General features: G+C 42.4%; 1 protein-coding gene across 1 annotated transcript in view; it reads right to left on the reverse strand.

The window, feature by feature from the left end:
* Positions 1–15,621, reverse strand: part of ALK (ALK receptor tyrosine kinase) — a 621,621-nt gene that overhangs the window by 443,333 nt on the left and 162,667 nt on the right. Inside the window, exon 2 of the mRNA XM_015588147.2 lies at positions 4,173–4,292. Coding sequence (XP_015443633.2) covers positions 4,173–4,292 — 120 coding nt within the window. The remainder of the gene's footprint in view (positions 1–4,172; positions 4,293–15,621) is intronic.

The following is a 15,621-nucleotide window of genomic DNA, read 5'->3' on the forward strand; positions in this document are numbered from 1 at the left end:
GTTGAAATATATTTAATCTACCTAGTCTTTTCAATCAAGGAAACTGAAACATTAACCAGACTGGTAATAGTAGTAGCAGCATCAGGAAAAGTAATTAAAAGGTCTAATTTTTCTTTCTTTCTTTCCAAAAGCACTAGTACCTAAATTGGATGGGTCCCATGGGCTTGCAAGCAGACCAATTTTTAATATATTTTTATTTAAAGTCCAACAATGGCTTTGTTGTGCCCTGATGTTGGGGTGTTGAGAGGCATCTTCCTTTTCCAGGAGTTAATGTTCTGGACATTGGAACACTGGAGGGATGAAAATTGTTTTCATTTATTAGGGCTGTCATAACAAAGTATTACAAACTGTGTGGCTTAAAACAAAAATTTCTTCTTTCCCAGTTCTGGAGGCCAGAAGTCTAAAGTCAGCTCATCATCAGGGAAGATGACAGCTCTAGGAGAGAATCTGCCCCATGCCTTTCTCACAGTTTTGTTAGCTGCCAGCAATCCGTGGCATTCCTTGGCTTATTGATGCATCAGTCTAATCTTTGCCTACATCTTTATATGGCATTCACCCTATGTGTGTGTCTTTGTGTCCTCTTCTTAGAAGGACAGCAGTTATATTGGATTATGGTCCACTGCAGTGGGACTCAACTTGGTGGCATTTGCAAGAACCCTACTTCAGAATAAGGCACCAGGGGTTGGGAGTTCATTCAACCCACAACAGGGACCATGGTCTATGGGGAGGAAGATAAGATGGCCCAAGGTGCCTAGGGGGCCTTCCCCATTTATGAAGAGGAGACATACCTGACCTGCCAGGGATAGTTTCAATTTGGGGACATCAAGTCTTGGTCCTACAGCTGCCCAGATCTTGGATATCGGACTGGTCATTCAGTCCAACCACCAGGTTGTCCAGGAAATGAGAGCCCTCTCATGGAAGGGAGACTTCATCTTTGAATTAACTTTGTGATGTAATAGAAAGAACACTCAGCTTGATGTCAGAAAATTTGGGTTCAGTCTTTTCTAACTGCTCATCTGCTCCATAACTTGAGAGCTACTGGATAGAACAGACTTTTATCTGGGCAAGTAATTAGAGCCCAATCCTGTAGTCAAGCCTATAAATAAGTCTTAAGACATCAGAGCTGATAATAGAAGAAAAAAAAGTTTTTCTTTAGGTGTCCCCCCTCCTTCAAAGCCCAGGGGGAGAAAGATGCAATGAATGACGCTCTGCTTGTTGATGATGAAATCAGAAGGCTCTCGTCATTCAAGATGAGGTGAGAAAGAACTGGAATCTGACACCAAATGCCATTGAAGAGAATATATTTTACACAACATAAAAGGCTACAACATAAATTAGAAGAAATATAGGGAGACTTCAAAAAGGTAGGCCAAACTTTTTCCTCAAGCAGATAATTATAGGCTGGGCGTGAGTAAATCTTATTAGCCTCCTTCCACCTTGTCTCTTCTCATAAAACGCTGGTGAAAAGAAAGCCATACTCAATTCAGGACTGGACAGCTAGTCTGAGAGGGCTGGCCCGCCGCTGTCCGTCATGATGCCTACGGCCAGGCTGCTGATGCTACTCTCATCATCCCTCCCACCTCCTCCCCAGGATGCAGGTGAAGACAGCCAACCAGGCACAAAGCTTCATCACTAAAATGCCCACATCGACTTGCTGAGACTTAGTTACTTCTCACTGTCTGAAGAACTATCCCTTCAGGCGGCAATTTTCCAGTCAAATTTCTCTGCCCAAGTTTGAGGTCTTAAAATTAATGAAGTTGTTAACATTTCTTAAAATGCCTTTGATGGCATGCAGTTGAAAGGTGTGGATTTATCACCAATGAGCCTGCTGGCCTCTTTAGTTCATAGAGAGAGATGTGGGCTGAACTCCCCACCACAAACATTCTTAAGGGGACAGGAGTCTTGGCCTTAACTCTGCTTTCAGTTTGCTCTGCAGTGGGTCTCAGGATGAATCCTCAATCTCTGAGTTCTGGGGTGAGCCCCCAGAGTCACTTTTTGTGGTAATGAGCCTAGCTGCCTACACAGTTATTTCTCTAGGTTCTGAGCTCTAAGAGAACAGGAGCAAGTCTTACTCGTTTTTGTATTTCTATCACCTCCAGCATCTGACACTGGATCAGATACACAGAGGTGGGGCGGCGGGGGTAGGTGGGTCATTATGAGTCTCAGCTGAATTAAATGCAGTAAGGAGATGAAGAGGCTCTAAAATTACCACTATACTTAGTCAAGGAGCCACCAATCAAGAATCAGCTCTTCCTATCCTGTGAATCAATAGCAAAAATGGTGTTGACTTTGGCACCCTCATCAAGAATCTGGGCAACGTCTGGCCAGTGGTTTAGGTCCTCCGCTCCGTCAAGAAAGGAAATCATTCCAGGCAACAAGGAGAGTTTAAGAGGGATCTTTGGAATCTTCCAGATCTACTCCTTTGCCCCAAGTCAGCATGCCACTCCACCTTCATTTTACAGATGAGAAAGATGAGACCCAGGGGAAGAGAAAGTAGGTGTATCAGGGCCAAATAGTGGTAGGTAGCATTTTGAAAGTTCCAGTGGCTTTCTCAACCTGTAAACTCTTTCTGGATATTCCACAGAGGACAAATGTAATACCCTCTGTGTCATGCAGGAGGTAGACCTGATTTTTTAGGACATTCTGCCATTTTATAAAAGTTATTGTCCTATGGATGACTTTGAAAGTAAACTCAAAAATTTTATCCAAAGATAAATTTCACCACGAATTTGGTTAAAACGCAATAACAATACAAAAGACTAGATTTCCATTATTTATAGACACCCACCCATTATTTATAGACACCAGTGTCACCTTATAAGATGACACTGAATATCTGGCTTAAATAAAATCAAGAAGTAATTCTTATCTGGAATCTCCTGACAACTGCTGATCTTCATCACCCACTGGGGTGGCTTAGGAATAGCAGGAAACATCCCAGAAAAGTATAATCCTAAACTGCCCTCAGGTTTTTGATGCATTTATTTTTTTAAGCTTGAAATGAAAGATACATTTAATATTAATCAAGACTAATTGCATTATGGATGAGGGGCAGCAGTGAGTAGAAGATCTCTGTTAAGTGCATTTTAAAAAGCTTGGGCCCAAGGGCAGAGACTAAGTATCAGGAATAGGTAAATATGACTAGAGAAGATCTAGAACTCGGTGCTGTCCCCGGTTCATAAACACTTAATTGAATCAGGCCTAACAAGTGAGTTCCATCCCTGGAAGCCTCCTGCTTTCACTCATCATGCACAACCATTAGGAGTGTCTTCTATATGATGGCATAAAGTGAGGAGCAAGCACAGCTTAGTGCCTGCCCTTGTGGAGCTCACTGTAGAAGAGTTCAAGAGAAGAAAAAATGTCCACCTGGAAATACATCGGCTCCTCTAAACCTACTCTTTCCTCTGCAAAGGCCCATCTCCCATGAGCTGTTAGGATGAGCACAGAGAATAAGGAATCCTCCACCAAGTAAATATGACCTCCTGAGGGTTCCTAGGATAGAACCTAGCAGGCAGCCCCCTGGGAGAAAAGTGAACATAAGGGAAGAATTCTGGTTTTGTAGTTAGAGAATCCACTATGCCTTCTCTTATTAAGCTCAGTTTCTACATCTGTAAAAACAAAATAGGACCTGGCCTTCGTACCCCTCAGGTTGTTGCAGAATCAACTGATCTGAAATAATATCTGGGAACAAGTCGAGGCACCTTTAAGGAGTTACCCAAATGTAAGGGAGTCACTTGAGGGGCCCAGAAGACCTGCAACCCTCATAATAACAATCCTATCTCAAGAGATCACCATGAGTAGAAACACTCATGGGTTAGAACCCTATATCTAGAAAATCATAGTCAAAATGTAAATAAGCATTATACCAAATGATTGGTACTAGGAATACCATACTCCATAAAGGCTGGGGAGAATGGGATAGGCAGCAACAAAGCCCTTGGCTTCTTTCAGGATACGAAATGCAGCTACAAGTCTGGAGAGGACAGGCCTGGGTGGAATGGTCTGGTGAAGCTGGGTGCCAATGGAAGACTAAGGGCACAAAAAAAAACCTTCGTTTGTATAGGAAGCTGAGGGATTCACAGAGAGCAATGAATAACAAACTGAAATTCACAGCTTCCTTGATTATGAGATGGTGATCGTGCATCACAAATAACTATCAAAAATATACTTACCATATCGGCTGCGATGAGACAGGAAAGGAAAGGAATCTTTCATTATCCAGGTCAGATTCCATGCAAAAGAATCAGGAGGAAGAGAAGGCAAATCTGTTGGTGACTCTAAGGAGCTGTGACCTGGGCATAAAAAGGAAAAAAAAAGAAATACTAATCCATGTGCTTAGGATGTGTCTTTTAGCTATCACTCATCGCTTATAACAGAAAGTTCATAAGAAGCTTTCATGACACTCATTATAAATTGAGGGGGAAAAGACTGAGCCACTAGAATATTGAATTGACCTCAGGACCTCAATGCACATTTTCTACCAAGGACAGCCAGCTCTAAGTATGACTCTTGCTGAAGATCTTTGGGAGATTAACTAGAAGGCAGGCTTCTGAATGGCTTGGTCTAAGAGTTCTATCCAAAATTTGTGCAACTTTATAGAGAACTTTGATTCATCTCATCGAAATAACACTTCTACTCTATGTTCAGATTTGTAACATCACCTAATGTTGTTTGCTTGGGTTATTGCCTGATTAACGAGAAGGTTGAAATTGCACTCAGAAGCTGTGAATTTTTGACAATTATGTTATTAAGAAAAAAAAAAATCTAGGTGATGAGTTTTCCCATATTCAAGAATCCAGTAAGCCAAAAAGGGATTAATGTTTTCTGATTTGCATGAGAGAACAAAAAACTGAGAGAAAAGGAGCAAAAGCATTATCCTTTTGCTTAACAGTACCTCAGGTGGGTTTTGTGCAGTGAAAAGCAATTTCACCAAAGGCCAGATAGGTCTACTTGGGGAAAGGCTTGAGTTTATTCGACTTTTAAAAAATTAAATTAATCTACAAATCAAATGAACATGTACTGCATCCTCTTATGTAGTTCTTTCCAGAAATCCCCAACTCAGTCACTATTTGCTAATGTTTTATGGCAGGCAACGTTTTTTCTGCTAAAGAAGGAAGGGTTTAAGAATAGGTTCTGTTTAGTATATACATGTGTAGCCCAGACACATCTCTCTGGTAGTATTTCTACAAAATGGCTCAGATGAAATGCACTGAAAGGGGTCAGGAGCTATGCCAGTAAGTATCAGAAAGAAGCCGTGTCATTTTGCCCTCGCATTATCTCTGTTTTCCAGATGGGTGATGGGTCTGAGAGAGGTGAGGCCTAAGGTCTGATAAGTCTATTTGGGGTCAGGCTTAAGTTTATTAGATTTTTAAATAATTAATAATATAAACTGAGCACATGTAAACCAGGCACTATGCTAACTGCTTTAAATGTGTGATTCACTTCTTATAACGACTTTGTGAATAAGTACTATTGTCAGCCCTTGTTTTGCAGCCAGATTAGATATTCTGACTGTGGCCACCCAGCCAGTAGGCAGGAGACCAGAGTCAACAGACCAGGTTGGTCTCATGCTATAGCTCACAGTCTTTCTACCACCCTTTATGGAGCCCCACAAACTAGTTCAGGGTGTTCCACAGCTCTCTACAGGGCCATTCAGGGTCCCAAAGGGCAATGGCTAAGGTCAGAGGTCACCACTGAGCATACCCCAGAACAGGACAAAAGTGTGAGGGGTCTGAGAAGACTCTGGCAACCAACCCCTTACAATTGCCTCCATGTGAATAAAATTTGGCCTTTCTATGTCTGAGTCATCAGCGCAGCTCAAATTTTAAGTAATTTTCAAGTAAAAGGAAGATCAAGCCTAGCCGTATTCCCCTGTTTCCAAGGGAGGTCATTTTTCTGAATGATACAGTTCGGGAATGGTATTAACAACTTCTGAATGATACAGTTCAGGAATGGTATTAACAACTTCATGTGGGTGGGGATAGACTTCAGGAAGCACTTATGAATCTGTGAGTGGGCAAAGAATGACAGATGACTTTTAATATGGACAAGAGCCAGGTTATATATTCAGGGATTAAAAAAATCTGAAATCATTCAAAAAGAAGGGCTCTGAGGACTGAATCATGGCCCAGAGAGGAGCCATGGGCATCACAGTGGGTCATCTCTAAAGATAAGCTTAAAGCATTTTATATCAAAAAAAAAAAAAAGCCAATAAATTGTTGGGCATCTTCAAAGTTGAATACTGGAGAGAAATCAGGAATTTTTATCTCGCCATTACAGTAACTCCTAGAATTTCTGCCAGCCGACTGAGCTCACACAATCCCAAGAGGGAAGTAGGTGGTGATTTACTGGATGAGGCTGGAGGTATTAATGGAGGGATCAACCAAAGGATCGGCCTCTTCACCTGGAAAGATAAAGACCAAGAAAAATAGCCCACATGAATGAATGAAACTGTTTGCCAAAACAACTTCAGAAGCACTGAGAGAGACGTTGAGTTCTAGTCAAAGTTCATAAAATATTTATAAATTTAGAATATAAAGATGGAAGTACTTCTGCATTTAGCAAGTACAGGGAAGAAGCTCTCTGTTCCTTTAACATTCCCTCCCCACCCCATCCTCGCCCCTAGTGGGAAGGGGGTTTCTAGCACAGAGAAACAGGATGCCATGAGAAGGAATCCATTTAAGCAAGAGAAAGCCTTGTTTTTTTCTTTTATTTATTTATTTTTTTGGTGCTTCCCTCTGAAAATATGAGGATCCATAGTGAAATGGGCCTGACTAGCACCAAAATATGGGATAAAGATGTGAATTAAGACCCACTGGCTCGAGAAGAGTGTATCTTGGACCCTGGGGAAGAGGAATAAAAAGAAAAGGAGGAGAAAGTAGGAGCAAGAGCTTCCAGGTGCCCAGCTGAGGCCAAAAGGAGATGGCCGAGGCCACCACGTGAGGAGAGAAAAGTCAAAATAGGACATTATTAACTGGCTACAGATAAGATTGTTTTGAGGTATTGTTTTTTGTTTGTTTTTGTTTTTTTTTCCTCCTGGCCCTTTCCAGGCACCACAGGGTGTCCAGACAGAGTGAAATCCCCAGTTTCTTGATGCAACTCTTTTCCCACCATGCATAACCTCCTTACGTCCTCAGAGAATTCCAGGGTTCATCGCTATAACCAATTCCTTTGTAAACAATGCAACTCTTTTTCCTCTTTCCTCCTTCACAATTGTCCTGAGCAGCTGAACGTGGTGGTAGGAGCGGAGGGGAGAAGAAGGGGAAGAAGAATATACCACAACGCTGACAAGTCTCACTTTAAATTCATGACTACAAACCACAATAGTACCCTCGGGAATCTTAGTGCCTTCTTTGACAAGCTCAATTTACCTCTCTCCAGCACCATCACTTCCAACTTTCTCTTACTCTGTAAACCTTCCATTCTCCCCTTCCTCCACATTTTTAGCTAGTAACTTTGTTTCTTATATTGAGGAAAGAGAAGCAAGTCTATCAACCTACAAGTGTCAATACTTGTATATGCTACCTTATATCCTGTTATAATGGGTATACTATCTATACTCTGGCAGCATCTCCACTTAGATGCTAATCTCATATTTTTTCAAAGAATCTGCTCTTGCAATAGTCCCGCCTTTCTCCTACATCAGCAAATTCCCCCCTCTACCAAGTCAATCTCATCTGCAGCAAATACCGTATTAAAAAAAAAGAAAGAAAAAACTTCCTTAACTTTCGCACTCTCCTTCAGCCATTGTCCCATTACTTTGCTCTTCCTCAGGCAGCATCCCACTTAGATGCTAATCTCATATTTTTTCAAAGAATCTGCTCTTGCAATAGTCCCCCCTTTCTCCTACATCAGCAAATTCCCCCCTCTACCAAGTCAATCTCATCTGCAGCAAATACCGTATTAAAAAAAAGAAAGAAAAAACTTCCTTAACTTTCGCACTCTCCTCCAGCCATTGTCCCATTACTTTGCTCTTCCTCACAGCTCTCTCTTAAAAGATCTGTTTATGCTCCTCCGTCTCCACTTTTTCTCTCCCATTTTCTCTTAAACTCAATAAAATCAAGATTGTCTCCACTACTCCAGGTCAAGGTCACCAGAGACCCCAGGTTACAGTCCTTATCTTACTAGACCTCTCAGCAGCACTGGATCCTGCCAATCATCCCTGCTTCTTGGACTCCTCACGTCTTGGTGACTACATGGTTCTTGGTTGTTATAGTCCTTGCCTCTTACTTTAGTGGCAGGTCCTCTTTACCATTCTTTGTCAGATCCTCCCCACTTTGCAGGATGTGCAAAAGAAACATTCTCCATTTACCAGCAGCAAATCCCTAGGAGATATCATAGATATATACTAAATTTCATCACAGTGGCTTTAACCAGCTGACAGCAATCAATGACCATGAATTCTAAGTGACCTCAGGACATCAGACCTTTCCTGGACCTCGATGAACAAAGGACTTGTTTTAACCAATCACATTCAGACTTATGAGCTCATTCTCTTCTTCTCAAAGTGCTGATTTTCAGTTCTGAATTAGCATGGTCATCATGTAACTCCCTTTCCAAGGCTTCAAACACTGACTTTTCTTCCTTAGAGAACTACTTAGTGAATTTCTCTTTGCCTGACAATATAAATAAGCTCAGCATTTTTTTTTTAATTTGGTGAGGTGAGGGTCCTGTTTTATTATTTGACAGTTGTTAAAAGTTCAGAACGTAGGCCTTTTCTCCACCTAAACTCATTCCCGAAACGATCCCATCCACTTTCAGAGATTTAAAGGCCATCTATGTACTAAGTGCTACCAAATTCACACATCCAGATCCTACCTCCTCGCTGAGCAGCAGAATATATCAATATATCACCAACTACCAGCTTGGAATCTTCATTTATTGCCTGATCTCAAACTTAACACATGAAAAAATAAATACTATGTCCTTCCACCTAAACTCCAAGTAGTCCTCATTTCAGAAAGTGATTACTTAGACCAAAAGCCAAGGAGAAATCCTCGAAGCCTTCCTTTTCCTCACACCCATGAATTCATCAACAAATCTTGATGGCTTTCCCTGAATCTTCCCCTTCTCATTTCTCCCACATCACCTCTCACCCTGACTACTGCTATAAGCTCCCAACTTATCTCCCTAATTCTGTTATTATCTTTAGGGTATTCTCCACACAGCAGTTAGATCAACACTTCAGCCCTGAAATCGCTTTTGCATTTCTTGCCACGGCCTACCCTTGAAGAACCCACATGACCTGGCTTCTGGTTCTCTGACTTCATTTCTGACCATTTTTCCTTTGTTCGTGGAGCTCCAGCCCCGTGGACCTCCCTGTTGTTCCTCATACTCGCAAAGGACACTCCACCTCAGGGCCTTTGCACTGGTGGTGCTCTTAGCCTGGAAAGCTTCTCTCCCCCAGACACACATGGTCAGTCATTCCCTCTCTCCATCCTGGTCTCTGCCCAAGTGTTATTTCCTCAGAAAGAGCTTCGTGATCATCTTGTAGAAAAATGTCACTCACCATAAGCTACTCTTCATCCACTTGCCCTGAATTTATTATTTATTATGTTTGTATTAATTTGTTTATTGTGTATCTCCTGTACTAGTTACTACTACATCCCCATGCCTGGCACATAGTAGGGACTCAATAAATATTTGTCAAGTGAATAAAGAGCCCTCGAGAAAATTATTAGTTCTGGCACTTCTCAGCTGTTGAACTTCAGGCTAATCGCATGCTCTATGGAACCTCTCTGCTCTGAAAAAGATGTTAAGAGCAAGAACAATGTACATTCCTTCAACTCTCAGGCCCTTTTGTAAGGGCCAGATGAGATAATGTGTGCATGATGTACTCTTTAAATATCAGTCGTGCCATTCTTGAAGTTTTATGCTTCTGTCTCTGCTTCAGAATCCAAAATGAATGGGAGTCTTGGTTCCTTTCCTATACCTGGGGATCTTGAATACAATGTCCAGAAATCAAAAGTGCTCCCAAATAGCTGCTTCTCTATTATTCATTAGGTAATTATTAGCTCTGCCAACTATCCATGATCTCTGCTACGTCAATTTAAGCCAGTTGGAAATGTCTCTATTTCCAGTCTTTATTTTTACATGTCTCACTCTGTGTCTATTTATTCCTAAACCAATGTACATAATATAGTGAATATATCATACACGTGTTGGTATAAATGACAAAGAGCTATGTGTGTGTGACAGTTATTTACATGAATGCCCTGGGTTCACTATCAAGCGTGTTTTACAAACCTTCCATTAATAAAATGTAAAAATGCCTCTCTTCTAAACACTCCTTAGAACTGCCCCTGCCTTGCCTTGTACACGTTTTACTTATTTATTTTCCTTCTACAATAAAATAATCAGTGACTACCTGCTAGTTTCCCCACTTATTTGAAAACACACTTAATAATGCATTCTTGTACAATGATTTTGTGTCACACAAAGCAAAGCTTAACGTGGCCAAAGAAATGGTAGTCTGGATGTCAAATGGTGGTGATGAGCAGTCACAGCAAGCCCAGGTATACAGGACACGCCTCCTATCTGGGATTGGCAGCCTGAGAGAACCGGTTTCAGTATTCACCATGATTAGCCTGTACCTGTTCAGTCAAAGAAACCTTCTCAGTGAATTTACATGACTACTAGAGTCAGTGGTTATGTTGGAGTTCTAACAGGCAGTTCATTTAGTCTGAAAAGCCGAGATATGATTTTCAGAGTAAATAAAGGAAGAGTTAGCAGATGTGGTCTTTGTCCTAAACACACATACTTCCCATACCTCCTCTATGGCTGGAAAATGAGAGGTTTGAACTAGCTGTTCACTCAGGTCCTCTCCAGTTCACACACTGTCAGTTCTCCACAGTTTGCTTTCACATTTCCTCCAGCTGGCGCATTCAGAAAGGAGCTATTAGTGTGCGGGGCGGAATTTGAATGGAACTAAACAGCCCTACTGCACCTCACCTTTCTCTAAGCCCCACTCCCATTCTGCCAGGGAAGATTTGCAGTCTTTCTTGGTAGCTCAAATTCTGAAGAAAAAAATTATTATCTTCTATCATATTCTCTTATATAGTTAAAAGTCATCATTTTGACATGTTTCCTGCCTCTCCTCAAACCCAAAAAGGCCTGTGTAAAATTGCTCAGTTCATTCAGTGGTGAACCACATCTGCCCTTCCCTAGGCACAGCATTAAGGACTAGTGAGGGTGACAGAAAGGAAATTTTATCAAGGCCCCTACCCTTGGGAGGCGGGTTATTTGCAGAGTATACTAGACCCACACCAAAAAGGGAATCACAAAGTGGTTGCTGCAGAAATGACTAAAATTTGAAGTCTTCACGTTTTGGCCACTACTTACATTTTCGGCCTTATTTCCTACTCAGGATCCTTTCACATTCTATGGTTTCAATTGCACACGTCTCCAAACTTCTGGCCGTGCTGATCCAGCCTAGAAACTCCTTCTCCAACCCTTCATTCCTAAATCCTATCCTTTCTTAAAGGCCTCACCCAAATCTTTCCTTCTCCAAGGTTCCCCATCTTTCCTGAGCTGAAGCCTCATAAAAGCTTGAGATGGGATTCAGAGTGGACCAAAACAAAATGAGAACTGGGCCTTCCTGCCTCCTTAGCCACCACAGTTTACTGCCACTTACAGTGACATTTAGGTCATTTATCGAACATGTTGTTCAAGCTACTTTGGTTGATCCTGACAATGGAGTATAACAGTATATTAATTTCACTTAGAAATCTGAAGCTCACAGATTTAGAATTAGGAAAATACTCTTCATGGGGGCTGTTGTTCAGTGTTCTGTGGCATATGCTTCCGAGGGTCAAGGTCGGGGTCAAATCAGAGGTATCTCCCAACTATGTCTATGGTCACTAGACTCATAATTCATTGACAAAGCCAGATAACGAAGGCAATGTGACATTTGTGTCCCAAGTTGCTACATTTTGATTATCTAGAGATGATCTCAGATTCCCAAGCAAGCACTCCTGATTAGCCTGTGAGCCCTGTAACGTCTCCTCTTACACTGGAATCTGTTCCAGGTGTTCTTCGTCACTGGTCCTACCTACCGGGCCTGGATGGACTCTAAAGGTAGTAGCAAAGGAAGACTAACTGGTATTTGTACTAATTTAAAAGAGCAATGGAGAGGGTGTCATTCTCCAGTTAGCCTGATTCTAAACACACACACACACACACACACACACGCACGCACGCACGCACGCACGCATACACACACAGGCCCAAGTGCTTCCATTATTCCATTAGCAGGCAACATGACTATTTGTTTTGGGTCCATTTTTGTGGCCTGCTTGCACTCTACTCTTTAAGAAATTTACCCCACTGTGATTTCAAGCCTATTTTCACCCCCCAAAATATGCTGACTAGAATAACAGTCAAAAGGAAAACTCTGAACTGCGACCAGGCCTTTCATCTTGTGATCTCAGAGAGCTTTACCAGGCACTAAATAATTAATAGACTGCAAGTGGCACAAAGACCCAGCAGCCAGGAAAACCAAGTCCATCAAGAAAAGACCTTGCTCTTTCAGAGCAAGGGAGTGCCTGTGGGGACAACCACCCACCAGTGAGGCCTGTAGTCTCCAGGTAAGTTCGACAAGAAGTTACAAACTACCTAGAAACAAATGGCTCTTCTCTTGACTTGATATTTCAAGTTGGGAAGCAATAGTTGCCACTTTCACAGAAATTGGTGAGCTCCAGCACAGATGAGTACATACTAAATAAACACACATCCATCTGATTTATGACTCACTGAACCTTTCAGAGCCATTCACTTTCATAACCCTCACAATCGTCCTGTTAGTTAACCCCTTTTACAAATGAGAAGATTGAGGCTCAGAAGGCATAAACTCCCCCACTTTAGGTCACATAGTGAGAATCAGGGTAGGATATATGACTGAAGATTTCTGATATAAAGAATGCCACTCCAACCAGGCCTCTTAGAGATGCTGCTGCTCGGAGAACAGCTGTACTGTGTTAAATACAGCAGAATGATTAATCAGATTGCAGATGCCTACAACAGCCTCCTAACTGAGGATGACAGAATCTCTTCAGGTCAGCCAGGAAGGTGACCTAGAATCACACACCTTCAGTTAAGACAGCTGGCTCTCTAGGGCCTCAAGCCCAGCTAGCACTGTTTCCATGGCAACCACCACCAGGTCTGATGCTTGGCCCTTGAGATGGGGCCTTAGCTAGTCCAGGGAAAAGATATTTGGGATGTGGGGAGGGAGAGGGCAAGAAAACTTTCTACTAACTTCCAGCCCTTCCAATCCCTCTTTATCTACTTATCACCGCTCTCATTTTAGGAAAAAGAGTCTATCCTCCAGGAAACCACACTTTTAAATATCACATTGCTCAGAACAAAGACCTCTCACCCAAGACTGGGCACATTTCCAGAGACTGGAAACAGAATGCTCTAACAGGTTAATGTGCTAGATAGAGACCTGGGTTCCTGGGTACTGCATGATGTTACTGTGCGACCTTGGATAAGCTACATAACCTGTTTGAAGCTTTGTTTCTCTGCATATAAAACAGAACTCATCATGCTTTCCCATCCAACTTTAGGGACAGTCTGAGAATTAATGAGACAGCATATACAAAGCCCTCCAGCTCTTCTGAAGAAAGATACACTAAAAATCCTTGTGCTGTTACCAAGGGGCATTGTCATGATGATACATTTTTAAACATTCTTCACCTGTATTGCTAAAATAAACTCAGCTTGTATTAAAAATAGATAGGCCAATAGCCTAATTTGCTTCTCCCTGTTCTGATGCTGCATTTCCTTTCTGCTTCCATTCATCTTGCACTATGAACAACAGTGGGCAATGTCACCCTTGACCCCTATGCAAAGACCCAAGGTGAGAGAATTGGGAAAGACTGTAAAGACCATCCATCTATGTCTTTCCATCACATATATGAGGAAGCTGAAACACAGAAAGGGCCAATGCTTTACCCAAGGTCATCTCATTAGCGAAACATCAAGAATCTGATTTTCTGACCCTTCACTCTGTGCCTTATCTAACCAAGGAAGAAGGTAATAAAGAAAGGAGGAGGGCAAAGAAATAGGGGGACATTTTTTTCTCTCTTTAAACCTTTAAACTGCTGCTCTGTGCAATAGTCAGGGCTGAAAAAAAAATAAGGAAAAACCAACACTTTATGTGTGTGCTTATTACATAAGCAGGCCACACACTGGGTGCTTTACAACCATTGTTCATGTAAATCCCACAATCTTATGAATGGGGGATTATTATCACCATTTCTATCAAGGGACCTGAGGCTCAGAGAGGTTAAGTAACTTTCTCAAGGTCCTAGAGGCCAAAGGTATGGAACGAAGAGTAATTAATTCATTTGATGAATATTTATCGAGCATCTCCTATGTGCCAAGCTCCGCTCTTGGTAGTGAGCAAAATTAAACATTACCCTCTTAGAGCTGATAGGCTGAGGAGCTTAGAGTGTGGTGGGGCTGCAGAAAACAGTCCAACAACCTTACAAATCCTTGCAATGTCTCAATGTTGGTATGTGTAGTAAAGAAGAGATACATGGCCCTATAAGAATGCATAAGACAGGGACTTGGCTTTATCCCTGAGGCTGCGGAGGACTGCCTGAGAAACTGATGCTTGAGCTCGGTCCTAAAGTAAATAAGTAGAATTAACTAGTTCAAGGGAGTGGGGTGGGGTGGGAGACCAGAGAGGGCAGGGGTCTATTTAAGCCCAAGTCTATCTCAATCTAGAGCACTCAATCCTTATTCATCACCAAGAAAGGTGAGATGTTACCAAGGACCCCTGCTGTATAAATCAACCAGTGATGCTGCCATCCACCTGAGAACTTCTTGGAGATGATGCTGATTTCCCTGGAGAACAGAGACATTGAATTACATACAGCAGAAAGACTGATCAGATCACAGCTACCTGCAGGTCAATGAGAATAGTCACCCAGATACATACACCGTAAGTCAGAGCAGGTGGCTCTCCAAGGCCTCAAGCTCAGCCAGCACTGTTTCCATGTAAACCACTACCAGACCTGACACCTGCCCTTGAGAGGGGGCTTTGGCTGGTCTAGAAGAGGGCGAAATTTGTCAGAGGCCTGACAGTCTGAAGAGGGACATGCTAAGGAGGCAATCCCAGGGGATCAGACTCTAAGAACTCAAATGCACAGCCAACCACCAAAGGGAAGGGCTGGGGCCTAGTCTCTGGATTCCAGGCTCTCTCCCTATAGGAAGCTTGGCAAACAGGCTGAGCATCACAGAAATGGCAGGTGCATGACTAACAGGATAGGGCAGTCTTGCCAACAGGTTGGCGCTATTCTAGGTGGCAGTTGTAGGTCACCTTCCTGGCTGACCTGAAGGAAGTCTCGTCCTCAGTTAGAAGAATGCTGCAGGTATCTAGGATCTGATCAGTCTCTCTTGCTGTATATAATTCAGTGTCCCTGTTCTCCAGGGCAACTAATAGTTCTGAGTTGAATAGTGGCATCATTGGCTGGTCCATATAGCAGGGGTCCTCAGTAACACCTCACTTTTCTTGGTGGCAAATAAGGAGCAAGTAAGTGCTCTGGACAGAGGCAGACTTGGGCTGGAATAAAGCCCTGCCCACCCTGGCCTCCTGCCCACCCCACGCCCTGTGACTGG

The sequence above is a fragment of the Pteropus alecto genome, unplaced genomic scaffold (assembly GCF_000325575.1).
Source record: "Pteropus alecto unplaced genomic scaffold, ASM32557v1 scaffold61, whole genome shotgun sequence".
Classification (NCBI taxonomy): domain Eukaryota; kingdom Metazoa; phylum Chordata; class Mammalia; order Chiroptera; family Pteropodidae; genus Pteropus; species Pteropus alecto.